The following is a 15,419-nucleotide window of genomic DNA, read 5'->3' on the forward strand; positions in this document are numbered from 1 at the left end:
AATAATTATACGAGTCAAGATTAGCCTGTTTCCAAATCTTTACATATATGGATACTCTGACCTGTAAGCAACCCACCTTGAAAGAATAAATGTTTGCAAGGGCAACTTATTAACTATTGGTATATGAAGGATACGTTCTCTTTGAAGATTTAAGGATTGAACTACTTATTTAAAAATAAAAATTTATCCTCTATTAAAAATTCTCACTTCTAGTTAAAATTTCTACTTCCACATTAGAGATTCTGTAAAGTTATTACTTAAACATGAGCTAATAACTGGTATGATTCTGTGTGCCTGAAGAACCTTAGAGGGCTGAGAAGAGCATTTAGTGCTACCCCCAGTACTTATCAAAGACATCAAGCCCATCACTGCTGTGTCTTCACAGGCTGGAGACCTAGAGCACGGGTGATTACACTTAAGTACAGTTAACCCAGGGTAGGCTGTGAACTGGGCCGAGGTGCGGTCAGCTGAACCACAGTGCCACCTGCCGACCACAAGATCAACGTGCTTTGATCCTTCTTAAATACCACATCTGAAACGTGTCGATGCATTCGAACAGGGAACTATTTAGTTTAGGACGGTTCACAGATGAATGTGAAAGTCCGCGTAAGAGAGTAATGAACCCATAAGTGAAATTCTACACCTTAGCTGTCATTTCTTGAATGAGGTTAAGTGCAAGGGTTGAAACACCTATGAGCTGTCAGCTGGGGATGAATTTTTTGCTGCTGTCATTCTTCAGGTCACCTCCTAGCTGGCCTCCAGCTGGCAAGGCTGTCAGGTCGAAGGCAAGGGATGCAGCAAGGGGGTGTGCCGCGGCCCTGTGAACGGCAGCCCCCTCCCCGCCCCGGTGGCCCAGCGCACCCTCGATCCCTACCTTCTGCTTCGTACTCCTCGCTGCGCGGCGTCTTCCAGTGCTAGAGGGGCAAGAGACGGAGGTGAGTGCTCTTCCAAGACCAGGTCACTCTCTGGCTCTGAAATCATCACCTGAGTCCCATGATTCGGGACCCTCCAGCGCGTCCATCCGGGTGGGCGCTCCTCCGCCAACGAGCCCATCAGGAGGCGACGCCTAAGAAACAGCACACAGCCTTCCGCAGCATCCCACCAAGGGTTTGCCTCTCGCACGTGTGAGGTGACAACACTTACTCAACAGCAAAACCGATCACAACGGGTAAAATCAGGCCAAAGCAAACACTCAGAGTCTATCGACGACGGACACGAGTTTGCGCACATGCATTCATGAACTGGTTCTTCAAGAAACGTTTGATGGCTGTGAGTCATTACGCTACGTCTTGGGAATACAGCCATGATCAGGACAAGCACACTTCTCGTCTCAAGAAGCTTGCGTGAAGACACGCAGACAAGGAAACAGAAAGGACAGTGTTGTAGTGTCGTGAGTGCTGTTATGGGGGCGTTCCAGAAGGGGTACCTAAGTGGGGCATCCTTCAGCCTTGGGAGTTCAGGGTACGCTTCCTGAAAGAAGCAAGGTCTAACCAAGACCTGAGGGATAAGCTGGAGACAGCCGGGTGAACAGAGAGGGGCAGCTACCCTTCGCCGCCGCCGCATGGAGATGAGAACGAGGCGGGTGTGTTTGTGGCTCGGTGAGAAGACAGACATGCCACCCAAAGCAGGTAGGCTTTTAGAGAGCTCAAGTTAAATAAAGTGTACATTTCCAGCAAAACTACTGCACCAAAAGCAGGGAAATGACCTGCACGAGATCATTGTGGCCCTTACCATGCTGTGTTCCTCCTGGGTCTCTTCCAAGTCACAGCATACAGTTGAAGTCTGTGTACTGCACAAAAGCACCCAGCCCAGGGCAGAGGTCAGAAGCAAAATACAGCCCTTGCTCCACAGGCCGAGCACGGCACAGATCTGCTTCCAGCCAGTGGCGAGAAGTAGGTGCACCGCGGTCCTCGGCCTCACCAGCAAGTTTCCTGAGCCCTCCTGTTGGGAAGTTCTACGACCCTCGCAGGAAACTGCTGAGGAAAGGTGCATCCCCCTTCGGTCTCAGCAAAGATCAACTTTATGAACGAAGCGGCCTTTGATAGCAAACAACCAGGCCACTTTCCGTGGTGGCTGAACTGCACAAGATGAACTGATTTCTTAGACCCCTGTGATGAACTCAACAGGAAAATAAGCCTAATTAACGCCCATCTCCAGAGCTTGGATGTCTCACGGCAGACAGTGCGCCACCTGAAATTCTTAGATTAAACATTGACGTTCCGTAGCTTGTTCCAGTTGATACGACTTGAAGTCCTTTCAGGCAACCTAGGCACATCTGTCTTGTTCCTCTCCTCTTAACCGAAGGACGACCATCTACCAGGATTTCACAGTTCCATATTTCACTCAGAAAGATACTAAAGATAGCACCCATTCAAAGAGTTCACCAAAATCTGCCACTCTAACCTGAAACCCCAAACTGAAGGTGCTGAGATAAATGATTCTTGCCACAGAGAGACATCAAAAGGCTGTAGTTCAAAATGCATACGCTTCACGACAACTCATTCAGTACAACTGAAAGCCACTAATATACACGGTATGTCTATGGAAGGTGAATCAGGGCACAGTGTGATTTTTTACTGGTCTGTGATTACAATATTATTGGCCCCTATTTCCACATAAAGACACACCTCAAACCTGATGGATGCATGGGGTGTGGTGGGGGGAGCAATGGAGGAAAGAGCCCTCCGTAGATTTTCTTACATTATTGTTTCTGGGCAGAATTCAGTTGTTTTTATTTTTAAAGTTTTAAGTCAATAAAGTCCGCGAATAAAAACATCCTGCCTGTCTGTCCCTCCACACATATTTCCTCACCCAACAGAGCAAATGGCTTCACTGCTCACACTACGTTGGCACCCAAAATGGTGAAAAGTCATTATTCAGCACATAAGGTGGAAACACCCTAAGATGATCTAAGAACCACTGGTCAAAATAAAACCTACCAAATCACAAGAAGGGGAAGATCTTTAACAGTACAAGCTGACATGAGAAATGGCAGGGGAAGAGGGGTCCCTGGACAAGCCCCTGCTGGGATACACAGTGGGAAAAGTGCGAACAAAGCAACAAGCTGTGCATCTTGCTACAGGAAAGTTTACTTCTTACATTTGCTTACTCTCAGTTCATCTGCAACTAGTGAGCAATTAATTAGTTCAGGGGACCAAAAGGATCCAATATACTGCTTCCAAAATCTCATGAGTCTATGCAGCTGGGCGCCTGTATCTGATCCACTCTTCCCTGCTGCCCTCCTGCCCTGACTCTCACCCCTAACTCTCCAGGGTGGGAGCCAGACTGCCCGAATCCTGGCTTACCTACTAGGTTGAGCTTGAACAAGTGTTTTAACCTCTTTTGCCTCAGTTTCTCCATCTGTAAAATGGAGCTGAATCCTGGCTTACCTACTAGGTTGAGCTTGAACAAGTGTTTTAACCTCTTTTGCCTCAGTTTCTCCATCTGTAAAATGGGAATAAAGCAGGTACATATTTACAGAGCTGGGTAAAATGCTTAGATTTGTGCCTGGCACCTTATAAGCACTATAAAATTTGATATTATTTTTCTTAGACATATGTTTACATGGTACATATTAAATTTATATTTGCAGGTTTTTTTTTTTCTTTCATTACCATGTTTAAACTTAAAGCATTAAGTTGAGTGGCCCTGGGGAAGTATCACTTATATAAATTTGTAAGAAAAATGCCAAGTCACCAGCAGATATGCAAAGAATACAAACAGACGATTCACATGAGGCAACACAGTTACACAAATATGGGGAAAGGTTCTTTTCAATAGCAATCAAAGAAGTATAAATTAAAACCAAGGAATCATTTTGTTTCCATTAAATCAGCAAAGTATTTAAGATATGACTCCTATTATCAACAAGGTTATGATTTAAAATAGGCCTGTTTATGTTACTGGTAACAATGTAAATGGATATTACCCTTTAGTAGAGAAAATGGTTTTAGGTATCAAAAGCCATGAAAATGTTCAGGCTCTCTGATCCAATTCATATGATTTCTGATGGTAATAAAAATCAAAGGGAGGAAAAAAGTATATATGCAAATACATATATTTAGCACTCTTTGTCAAAGCAAAGTATTGAAAACAATTCAAGTATTCAACAACGGGGCATACGTTATAACGCTACATCACAATGTAGTTGTTAAAAGTATCATCATAAAACCACACAGGAGCATGGAAAACATCTTATGAAATGTGAAACGACCCCGACCAGAATGCCGTCCACACCACGACTACCACTGAAAAAAAACATGTGTACAATTAGACAAAGACTGGAAGGAAACAGAGACAATAAATGCGTACTTGGTTGAGGGAACGTGGGAAACCATTTTATTTCCTTTACTGTTATAAGTGTTGTTTATACCATATAAATAGGTACGACTTCACCATGTCGCCTGCCCACCTGCCCTCCGGTTCTCATCACACACGTTCCCTGCGACCTGGGGGTGGGGCGAAAGGAAACTCCTGTCCCCTTGGTACTACTGCCCTGCGAGGCAGCGACGTCCTCCTGCACTGCGTCCTGTGATGGAGAGACTGGGCGCAGCAGGAGGCCCAGGCGCTCTCCGGAGGGTGAAGGCTGCTGGTCCAGGGCTTCCTAAACTCCGCAGACGGTGGGACGGTCGTCTGAGACCTGCCTTGGGGACCGTGCCCACAGCCATCCACAGAGGCATTCTTCAGACAGCCTAACCCGACGGGCTCAGGAACAGCAGCGTAAGGGATTTCACAAAACTCTTAGGGCAAATAGTGGCAAGGAAAGGGATAACTTATTTTCACATCTCCAAGGGGAAGGATTTCTCAAGCATCCCTCCACAGCCCTGTGTAAGAAGCACAGATCCAGCTAAGACCAACCCTGCTAGAAGGAGAAGCAAGCTTATGCTAAGGACTACATTTTCATTCCAAGACCACTTCAACTGGAGATTGAGTTTGCCACCCAGATGTTTTGCTGTGCTTCTTCCGTCTTTCCCAAGGCTCTGCTCCTTTAAGGAGAGGTAAGCACATGGCCCCAGAACATTTGTTGTTCAATTGCAATTTCAGGGGGTTGGGGGGTAGGTAGGAGCCATTCAATTCATTCATTCACATCTCATTTACTTTGACTCTCACTGCCTGGAGCCAGTAGTTCCAATTAGAAAGCAGGGGGAGAGGGAGAGGAAGGCAGGTTAGAAGGTGAGGGGGATTAGATCATCCTGCTACTGGACCACCACCAATAAAAGGAGGCATCACTCTGGAACCAGGCCGTTTCATTGCCGATGCTTTTCCCCGTGCAGTGAAAGCCTGGCAGGTGGCCTCTAGACACAGACCAGCGCTGAGCACTGGAAGGGAGGTAATGAGGCACATCTCTGGAAAAGTGGCAGAGGAAGGGGGCGACCACTGCTGAGATGTGTTCTCCACACTAATTCACGAAAAGGGATTTTCACCTTCTTGCCTTGAAATCTCATGTAGCCTCTCCCTGGAGGAAGAATGGATATTCATACATGTTTAAAAATCATCCTGGGCGTCCCTGGTGGGGCAGTGGTTAGGAATCCACCTGCCAATGCAGGGGACACGGGTTTGATCCCTGGTCCAGGAAGATCCCACATGCCACAGAGCAACGAAGCCTGCGCGCCACAACTACGGAGCCTGCGCTCTAGAGCCCACGAGCCACAACTACTGAGCCCACGCACCACAACGAAGAGTAGCCCCGCTCGCCACAACTAGAGAAAGCCCACACGTAGCAACGAAGACCCAACACAGCCAAAAAAATAGCCATCTTATTAAAAAATAATAATAAATTTAAAAAATAATAAAAAATCATTCTGTGGAACGCCAGCTACTCCTGATTCTGGAGGCAAAATGGTAGCCGGGGGAGACTGCCAGGGTTAAGTCTGGCTCTGTCACTTTGTGTGACCTCTCGATACCTTACTTCATCTGCAAAGTGGGGATGACCCACCTGATAGGGACAAAGAGACATACGCCTGGCTCTCAGGAAATGCTCGCTCTTATTATTTCAATGAAACAATGAAATGGTTACGGGTTTAGACTCCAGGGCCGGACTCGTCATTTACCCACTCTGCAAGCTTGGGCAAGTTACTTAAAAATCCCTGCGTGCCTCAGTTTCCCCCAGGGGTAAGTGAATAACAGTACCTACCCATGAGGGTATGCTAGTATTTGGAAAGCACTTAAAAGTGCCTGCTACAAATTAAGTGCTAAGTGTCTGTTAAATAATAAATAAGTATTATAATGACTATCCCTGCCATGAGGGTGTCCAGCACTAGGACAGGGCAGAGGAAAGAAACAGCAGACGGACCACTGTCAGCTCTAAGGACAAACCCTGAAGAGGCTCTGTAGAAACTCCAGCTCTGAGCATGTCAGTGTGATGAAACCATCAACTCTGGATGCCACGTGGGAGCAGGGCCTCCCTGGGGGCCCTCCGCACGGTGGCCCATGTCCCCTGGGAAAGCAGACAGAGGGGAGAGGGTCAGAGGTGGCCCGGCCCTCAAGCGGCTGCTGCAGGAAGCCGTGTCCCCCCCCCACCCCGGCCGCTCAAGCAGACAAAGGGCGTCCCGCAGCCACCCTGGGGGCCGTGCGGCTCAGCCACGCGGGCCACTGTGGGCGGCTCTTGGCTTGTCCTGCGGCCGGATGAGGGTGCCCCGCACATGTGGGCCGCACAGGCAGCACAGCTTTCAGGAATGCTTTCTTTGGGGGGACACCTGCTCCGCTGGACTGCGCAGCAGATGGCCTGAGCCTCTCGGATCCCGCGGCCTCTGCCCACAAGAGCCCAGCCGCAGCCCCACCAGCCATCTGCTCTCCCACAGGCCTTTGTGCCCCTCAGAGTGTACGGCTCATTAAAACGATGAGGGGGGCACGCACGGGGCTATTCTTTCCCAGCAGAGGTTGCCGAGCTGATCTCAGCAGTCTTAAGCAGATTCGTTTTTTTTTTTTTTTTGCAAGGGGAAAGTCTTGCAAGCCCAGAGAGAAGAGAAAGGACATCTATTAAAGTAACAAAGCTCCCCCAACAAATGGGGCCGTGGTATCCATTTTACAAGAGCAGGGCGCTTAAGACAGCACGGGAAGTGTCCGTAAAAAACAGGATGAGTTTAAGAGAATGGTTATGATGGAAACCTTAGGACTTTTAAAAACACAGCATCTACAGCATATTTAACTACCAGTCCTAGATATTTATAAAGCCCGTGCTCTGGGCAGGTACTGGAAGCTAAGTGCCCCCAGCAAGGCTGGTTACTGTTCCTGCAGGGACTCACTTCCTAGGACTTCATCTCCGCCTCTCCCACGTCTGCAGGCAAAGGGGCCATGAAGGGGGCCTGCAGCCTTGCTCCCCATCTCTCTGTTCTGAACCCAGGGACGAGCTGCTCAGGTGCAGCGCTGTCATGACTAGAATGCAAATCACTTCCTTTATCTTCAAAAGCAATTAAAAGCTACAAGTAAGTGTTGGGGATAAGAACTAACGGATGATTTTTATTTTGTTTTATTTTCATTTCTTTTTAAAAGATGTTTGATGTGGACCATTTTTGAAGTCTTTATTTAATTTGTTACAATATTGTTTCTGTTGTATGTTTTGGTTTTTTTGGCCCCGAGGCATGTGGGATCTTATTCCCCAACCAGGGATGGAATCCACACCCCCTGCGCTGGAAGGCAAAATCTTCACTACTGGACCGCTAGGGAAGTCCTCATGTATGATTTAGGTGAGTCCTGTTAAAGTGCCAAACAGCCTCAGTGCTGCCGGTGTGAAGAAATGCTGAATTTAAAGGAGTCTGAGCCTTAAGGCTGGGGACTGGTTTTGGCTCACCGGAGTTTACAGTCTTCAAAGGAAAGGGATTCTTTCTTACACCTGCTTGTGGTACCCCACTCATCAGGGCTGCTCTCAACAGACAGTGAATACTGCTCTCCTATTTGAAAAATACTTAATGGTATAGTTGGAAAATGTTACTATTATCATTAAAATTAACCTGTTAGGGACTTCCTAGGTGGCGCGGTGGTTAAAAATCCGCCTGCCAATGCAGGGGACACGGGTTCGAGCCCTGCTCTGGGAAGATTCCACATGCCAAGGAGCAACTAAGCCCGTGTGCCACAACTATTGAGCCCATGTGCTGCAACTATTGAAGCCCACACGCCTAGGGCCCGTGCTCCACAAGAGAAGCCCCCGAAATGAGGAGCCCACACACCACAATGAAGAGTAGCCCCCGCTCGCCGCAACTAGAGAAAGCCCGTGTGCAGCAAGGAAGACCCAACACAGCCAATAAATAAATAAATTTATAAAAAAAAAAATTAACCTGTTAATTTTTGATGTGTTATCTATTCTATTTTCTAGTTAGAAAATAAATATTAGAAATTGTCGACCTGAAAGGTGGTCAGGATGAGGGCTGGACTCCAAGGGAATTTCCTCCGGGATCTAGTCAGGAGGACTCACCCGAACAACAAAGCCTGAAAGTCTGAAAGCTGCATCTGTGTTAGAATGAAAGCATCTTATTAGCTTTGAAGGGGCTTCTTTATATCACTTTCAAGTGATCTACAGCTGCATCTTGAATGTTTCATCTCTGAGAATAGCCAGATAATCTAATAATACTCAAGAAATATAAAGGGAAACATTGGAATTCCGTTAACAAAAAACCTATCCCGATGATGTTATACCATCTGATGGAAAAAAAAATGGCATCAGTAATGAAATTGCTTACTATGTCAAAGTCAAAGACTAGAACAAAAATATGTAACGGACAAGTGATTGGAACATAGGTGCATTTCAACTACAAAAGCTCTTAGCAGAATTTCTCTCAGTTACTAAGAAGTCTGCTCCAGAATTAAATATTTAGGACTTCCCTGCTGGTCCAATGGTTAAGAATCCACCTTCTAATGTAGGGGACAAAGGTTGGATCCCTAGTTGGGGAACTAAGATCCCACATGCCGTGGGATTAAGGCCATGCCACAACTACTGAGCCCACACTCTGGAGCCCCCGAGACACAACCAGAGAACCTGTGCACCGCAACCACTGAGCCCACCACGAGGAGCCCGTGTGCCACAAGGAAAGATCCCGCGTGCTGCAACGAAGATCCCAAGTGCTGCAACCAAGACCTGACGCAGCCAAATAAATTATTTAAAAAAAATTAAAAAGACAAAAAATAAAAAAGATATACATTAAAAAAAGAATTAAATATTTACTGTATACAATGTAAATGGATAATTCGTGACGTTCAACTGCAAAGTTATGCATGTATGAAAATGAACATAAGGGGAACATAAGTCAGTTTCACACGTCTTGAAGAAGTCTGATTTCATGGAGGGTAGTAAAATCAGTTTGGGGGTTCTCTGTTTCTGTTTTTGTTTTTTAAACAACCACCACCACATCCTCCTACCCCCACAGTCCCAACACAAAGGCTTGATTTGCTTGTCCATTCTTGGCTGAACGAAGCCACTGGCTTTAACTTTTCTCTCAAGTCCTCACTTAAACTGCACGGTTTGGGCTTACACTACTATTGTCTACAGCTGAAGAAATCATTGTTTAAAGCCTCTAGCTCTTGATAAGAATCTTACGAGACCTGATTTATTCCCTGTGGAGGAAAACAGTTAACAAGGTGTCCCCTGTTTTGAACGAGGGCAGAAAGCAAAGTGGCCCTGCCCCAGTTGTATTAATTGTCAACCTTTCCTACCATGTCTGAGTAATACAGAAGAGAACCGAGAATTCGTTTTGTTTTTCTTCCCCACTTCCAGCTACCCTTAGAAGACATGCGAATATAAAATTCAAGGTCAGTTCAGTAGCCACTACATATATGCATATATGGGGGGCGGGCAGGAATATGTACTCTTCAGATTCTAAAAGCTCACCTCTGCTTCTTCACAAAATAAAGCAGAAACAACCACCACCAAAACCTTCTCATTAATCATACCTTACGTTGGAATCAAGAATGTGCCCTTTGTGAGTCTGGATTAATTCACAATAGAATGTCCAACTGAATTACCTTGAGTGAAAACGATCCCAGGAGCAAACAAAAATCACCACTTTCCTTTCAGTACCACCCCAGAGGAGCGGTCAGACTCCCAAGGGATCCCTTTGCCAGATAAACACGCTAAACTGGACGATGAATGCACACGTCAGCCTGAGGGTGGGACTGCCTGCCACTTGTGAACGAGCACGTTTTGCTTCAGGATTTCCGAATGAAATTCTGAAATACACACTTCAGTGCTGAAAATGTAGCAAGACTACAGTGGTCTTTCCCTAGGCAAGGGCTTTACGGCCTTGTAAAGTAAACTTGGTAGGGGAGGCACGCTCAATCAATAGTTAGGTGAGATACTTTCTGTTTCATCAGGAAAGAATCAAAGTGCCTGAATAAAGCTGGAGGGAGGGTAGGAATGGAGGTGATTACAATGTTTACAATTTATGTCTGGGCTTTAACTGAATCGAAAGTCGAACACAATCAAAAACACCTCCTCACACGGTTAATACTCATATGTCCTCTTCAGGGGATGAGGCCAAAGTGTGAAGCACCCGTGGTCCCATGGAGGCAACGTGGGTTCTCACCCAAGGCGCCACAATGCGGCACCGTGAACGGTCTTGGGGCAGCTCCAAATCGCTGTAACGAAGGACGCCTAGAGCTTCCCGTGGAACTTACATTAAAAAATGTAGGTGCTTGAAAGCCACCGTCACTGCCACTTGCCTGCATTTCTGCTTTTCTGCGTGGGAGGGAAATGGTGGCGGTACAGGCAGACTACAGAGAATTATGACTACTGAGAACCACCTATAGATGTGCACGTGGGAGAAGGCCTCCCACGTGAGGGTCCATGAAGGACGCCGCGAGCCACTAGCCCAGGAGCCGAGGGCTGAACTGTCCACGGTCAGCAACGCCCCTACGTGGAACAGCCCTGGAGGAGACCAGGGCAGGGGGTATTGTTTTATCCCTTCAGATGACTGTTTGCTCACACATCCCTCGGGGAGAAGTTCCTAGAAGGAAGTGAGCCACCCCGAGGACGGCTTTTATAGCTGGCACGTGACACCATTCCGTTCCGCTGCCTGCTCCTCCCAAGCCCTCAGACACGTGAGACAGTTACTTGATTCACCCTAGCAACAGCCAGACTTCTTCTCCACTGAACTTCGGACAACAGATTCAGGTCCTTTGGTCTTCGGGAAGAATGAGGCCTGTCTGAGGACCGGAGAGACTGCAGTCTAAGTGCAAGGTAGGAACCCCTGGGCCAGGACCCAGGAGGCAAAAGAAACCCACCACCAAACCAAGAAGGCCTGTCTCCAGCTTCCCATCTGACTACTCCTCGTGAAACATCCACGTCACGGCAGAAGCAGCCCCCTACCGCCTTCAAATACTGCCCAGAGGCACTGAGATGAAGGACGAGTCCCCTGTAACAAACATGCCCAAGGAAGAAATTCTTAGCACCCACGGGCAGCAGACAAATGGGCCTGAGGCAACCAGAAGGGAGAAACAAGAAGCCAGCAGCACACCAAAGAACTCCTGACAGATTCTGAACTCCCTGTAAGTTAAGAATGAGTAAGTCCCACAGTTCACTGAGAACCTGGCCCTCCCCATCTTCCCCACCTGAGGGTCCCTCTGGAACAGGGAAGATGAGCTGGCACTCTGCGGAGCCCTAGACAGCTCCGGTAGAAGGGACAAGGGTTTCTAGAGCAAGCCCATGCTACCCAGGGTATGAACTGTGCTGGCCAACTGAGTGGCCCTCGGCTGCGGAGGCCACTACAGAAACCGGCCAGGAAACAGAGCTCTGTCTTAACACAGCGGGATGCAACAAGACCGGTGCGGAAGACACTGTGCCGTGACCGCGAGGGCGGCGCACGTGACCCACGGCCACGGTTACTGCATGAAGCTGGGGCCGGCCCTTCTCACTGCCCACAGGAATACCAGAAACGTCACACATGCTGCTAAGCTCTGTGAAGTGGTGCATCGATCTGGAAACTGACAGGCTCCATTCAGTTCACAAACACTTTATTTTTAGGCAGGAAAGCAGCTGGATGAACTGTGGTTTGAGTCCACGTTCAGCAATTACAAAAAAAAAAAAAAAGGTAGGTTAAAGACGTGTTATCTGATTCTGCCACAGGCTTTCTGGGTGGGATATAACAGGCTCTGAAAGTCAAGTCAGCAGAGTCCTGGGGAGAGCACACACAGAGGTACGATGACGTCCTCCGGCCCTCTGTCTGCTCTCTGCTGATGCTAGGTCATTACAATAAGGCGTCTATATACAGTGCCACAAGGTCACCTAAGGGGTTTCTGGAGAAGCTGGGGAAGCTGACGTTCATCAAGGGTGAAATGACTCTCCCAATACACCCTGTGCTAAGTCAGACACAAGCAGCAAGGTTTTGCCAGACTCAGCCCTGAACCCTTAACTTTACTGACACGTAAAACCAAAGTCTCACTTTTGAAACAGTAAATCTCACTGGAAATCTGCAGATAAGATTAAATACGGATACACGAAATATCCTGCCAGCAACAAAATCCGCTCTGCCCAAGAACTTTTCTGGGTATCCCCAGGTGGTAACTAGAAACTCTCTTCTCAAAAAAAAATAACCGTTTAATGTCTCATCACCAAATAACAGTGCCTCAGGTACGGAACATGGTGGGAGAAAGGAGATGCTAGACTTAAAAGTGTTTCCCAAATAAGAAAAGCTTCCCCTGTAAAGTGTTGAGACCTATTTTAACCACTTTTGTCAGAGAGAAATGTCTCAGATACATCCACACTATTCAGGGTTATGAAAGAGATTTAATGTTGTAAAATGACACCCTTCCTGATAGCAAGATAAAGATTGTGAACGCTGCCGTAGCTCACGTATGCAAATTACTTGCCTCCCTGAAACAGTATATGTAACTTCTGTGCGTGTGAGTCTACGTGTTTTACTGGTGAAAGGGCCCTATCTAAATCCTCAGAGGGACCCAAGAAAGGGTCCGAAACCGGCTAAAGCAAGATGGGGTAGTAGCCTCCGCCCCAGGCCCACTGGCCCTCAGAGCTGTGATGCTCTAGGCAGCACTTTCCTTCTTGCTTCTCACGGTCTTTCTGTTCCCAGCTGTCACTTGTCACCCACACTCCCCACACCATCTTTGTGGTTTCTCTCTCTCTTATTCCCTCTAGCTGCTTCTCTTCCTCTCTTCTCACTTACATTTCTGTCACTGCTCCTTCACGTCTATTGTGAGGACAGGTATCACTTGATTTAAAAAAACGGTGCAAACCCGTCACGCGTCTTCTAAACTGCAGCACGTGTGGTTGGTTTCAGTTCTGCTCAATACTTGGGCTCTTTCCAGTTACTCTGGGTGTGTGGGTATTCTGGAAAGTTAAAGATGCCAGATGTCCGACTGCTGCGGGCATCATGGGAGCAAGCTTCCTGTAGCTTTCAGCAGGCTGAACATGGACGTGAGACGGCAACAGACACACATCCCCCCAGTCAACCTAGATCTACAGACGACTTCCAGGAAGCTGAGGCACTCTGTCTCTTTTCCAGCTTGTGTGAGCATCTGAAATATTTGCGTCCCCAGCCTAAGCTGGGATTGGCAAGAAATATTTAGAGCTTGCTCAGCATGGCGTTTTCAATCATGTTCTATAAATGGGATGCTGCTAAATGAGCCGTAAAGAAAGAAAAAAGAAAATGTTACGGCCTCTCCTTTCTCGGTGTATTATGGAGACACGTAAAATGAAAAGAAGGGAGATGAGGGAGGCAGGAGACTCTCTGGCTGCTGGGGAGCCAGACGTACCCGGGTGTGGCAGATCCAGCAAGAGCCCCGTGACACGGACGGCGTGGCAAAGATGCTCTGTCCCACCACAAAAAATAAGATGCTGGCTCTTAAAATGCCTAAACACACTGCTTTCCTTTCTTTCCTGTCACGGAGGCTGTTTTACAGTTTGAGGAGGGAGGGAGTTGGTTAGCTTTTCACATAACTAAAAATGACAGTGCCATGGAGAAGAGAGAGATTCCCAAGGAGAGCTGGACGTGGCGGGCCTCAGAGAATATAAAACTAGCTGGATTGAAAAATGAATAAACATAGAGCATGCACGGAAAAGTCAGCTCTCCAAAAGTCGAAACAGAGGTGAAACATAAACAACAGGAAAAGCAGTCATATACATCCAAAAGGCAAGTAATAAGATTAGCAAGTATTTGAAAAAAAAAAAAAAAGTGGCTAAGCAAAGACACAAACCCCTCCGCTCCCCTGTCTCTGCACCACAGTGATGTGGGTGCCCGTGGGCTTCCACACCTGTGACCCGGAGGGATGCGCCTGTCCAATTTCTTACCTGACTGCCGTCGGGGGCCGGCATGTGTGAAGGCCGTGCTTCCTCGTCGAGTGGCTCAGTCGCGGTCACCTCGGCCAGCTCCTCCACGGATGCCTGAAACGCGGGTAAGGACCTTCGTCCATAGCGCTTCCCACCTCTCACATATTTGGGCTGAGCCTCGAGAGCGCAGTCTGGGCAAGGAGACAAGAGTTGAGGCCACATTACATGACAATCTCAGCCTCTAATTGACACTCACAGCCTTCGGACACAGCCTCTTATATCAGCCCCGAAATAAACCACCACCATTTGCCAGCTGCGGTGGATGTGGGCGTATGTGAGCCAGAAGGTCAGACGCAGAGCACAGCTTCTAATTCCAAATGATTTATAGCGCCCGGAGTGACACCTCAGCATGAGGTGGGAGAGACGTGGATTTGCTTAAAAGTATGGAAGTAAGACCAGGACAAAGCAAGAGGTCACACTCGTTCTGTTTATTAAGCTCTGTTTTGCAGACAGAGGGAACAGGAGAGGCAGGGATCACACTAAGAGAGACGCGTTGGAAAATGATGATAAGACAAACACCCTGTCAGCACTGTGAAGTTAGCAGTCACGCCGATCAGGCCGGGACGCACCCCTCTGATACCTCAGTGACTCCTCTGCTAACCATCCCACCTTCTGACCCATCAGACAAGCAGGAAGACAGAATACAGAAACTGACACGGTAGATCCTAGCCAGTTAATGACCGCTCGCTGCTTATATGAAACTTGGCATCAGGATCTCGTTAGAAAATTAAAAACTGTGGCACAAAACAGCAAATGCAAAAACTGCATCAAGAAAATGACATATTATATTCTTTTTTCTTCACGAGCTTCATGGTGTACAAAATAAAAAGAAATGTGTACAGGGGGAGAGTCATCTCTTGACCTTGAAGAAGGACTTCAGCATCCTGCAGAACACGGCTCAGGTTCAACCTTCACCACCTTCAATTCACCTTCACCACCACCACCAGCAGCAGCCGCACACACTAAGCCTTTCTCTATAATGGTAGCTTTAAAGCAATAAATACTTCACTCATTAGAAATGTCAGCTTAGGCACAGACTTTTTTTTTTTTTTAGCACCTTGAACAGAATTAGGAGAATAAAATATTCCATTAAAATATAAGACTGGCAATGCTTTGATTTTAGTTCTCACCCACAGACATACTGTCTCTC

At 47.3% G+C, this 15,419-nt stretch overlaps 1 protein-coding gene across 8 annotated transcripts in view; it reads right to left on the reverse strand.

The window, feature by feature from the left end:
* NIN (ninein) overlaps positions 1 to 15,419 on the reverse strand; it is a 96,676-nt gene that overhangs the window by 50,995 nt on the left and 30,262 nt on the right. For all 8 annotated transcript variants that reach the window (XM_057723817.1, XM_057723825.1, XM_057723824.1 and 5 more), the window contains 2 exons: positions 14,231 to 14,400; positions 875 to 914 (listed from right to left, as the gene is read on the reverse strand). In XM_057723817.1, coding sequence (XP_057579800.1) covers positions 875 to 914; positions 14,231 to 14,400 — 210 coding nt within the window. The remainder of the gene's footprint in view (positions 1 to 874; positions 915 to 14,230; positions 14,401 to 15,419) is intronic.

Source organism: Hippopotamus amphibius, chromosome 2 (assembly GCF_030028045.1).
Source record: "Hippopotamus amphibius kiboko isolate mHipAmp2 chromosome 2, mHipAmp2.hap2, whole genome shotgun sequence".
NCBI lineage: Eukaryota > Metazoa > Chordata > Mammalia > Artiodactyla > Hippopotamidae > Hippopotamus > Hippopotamus amphibius.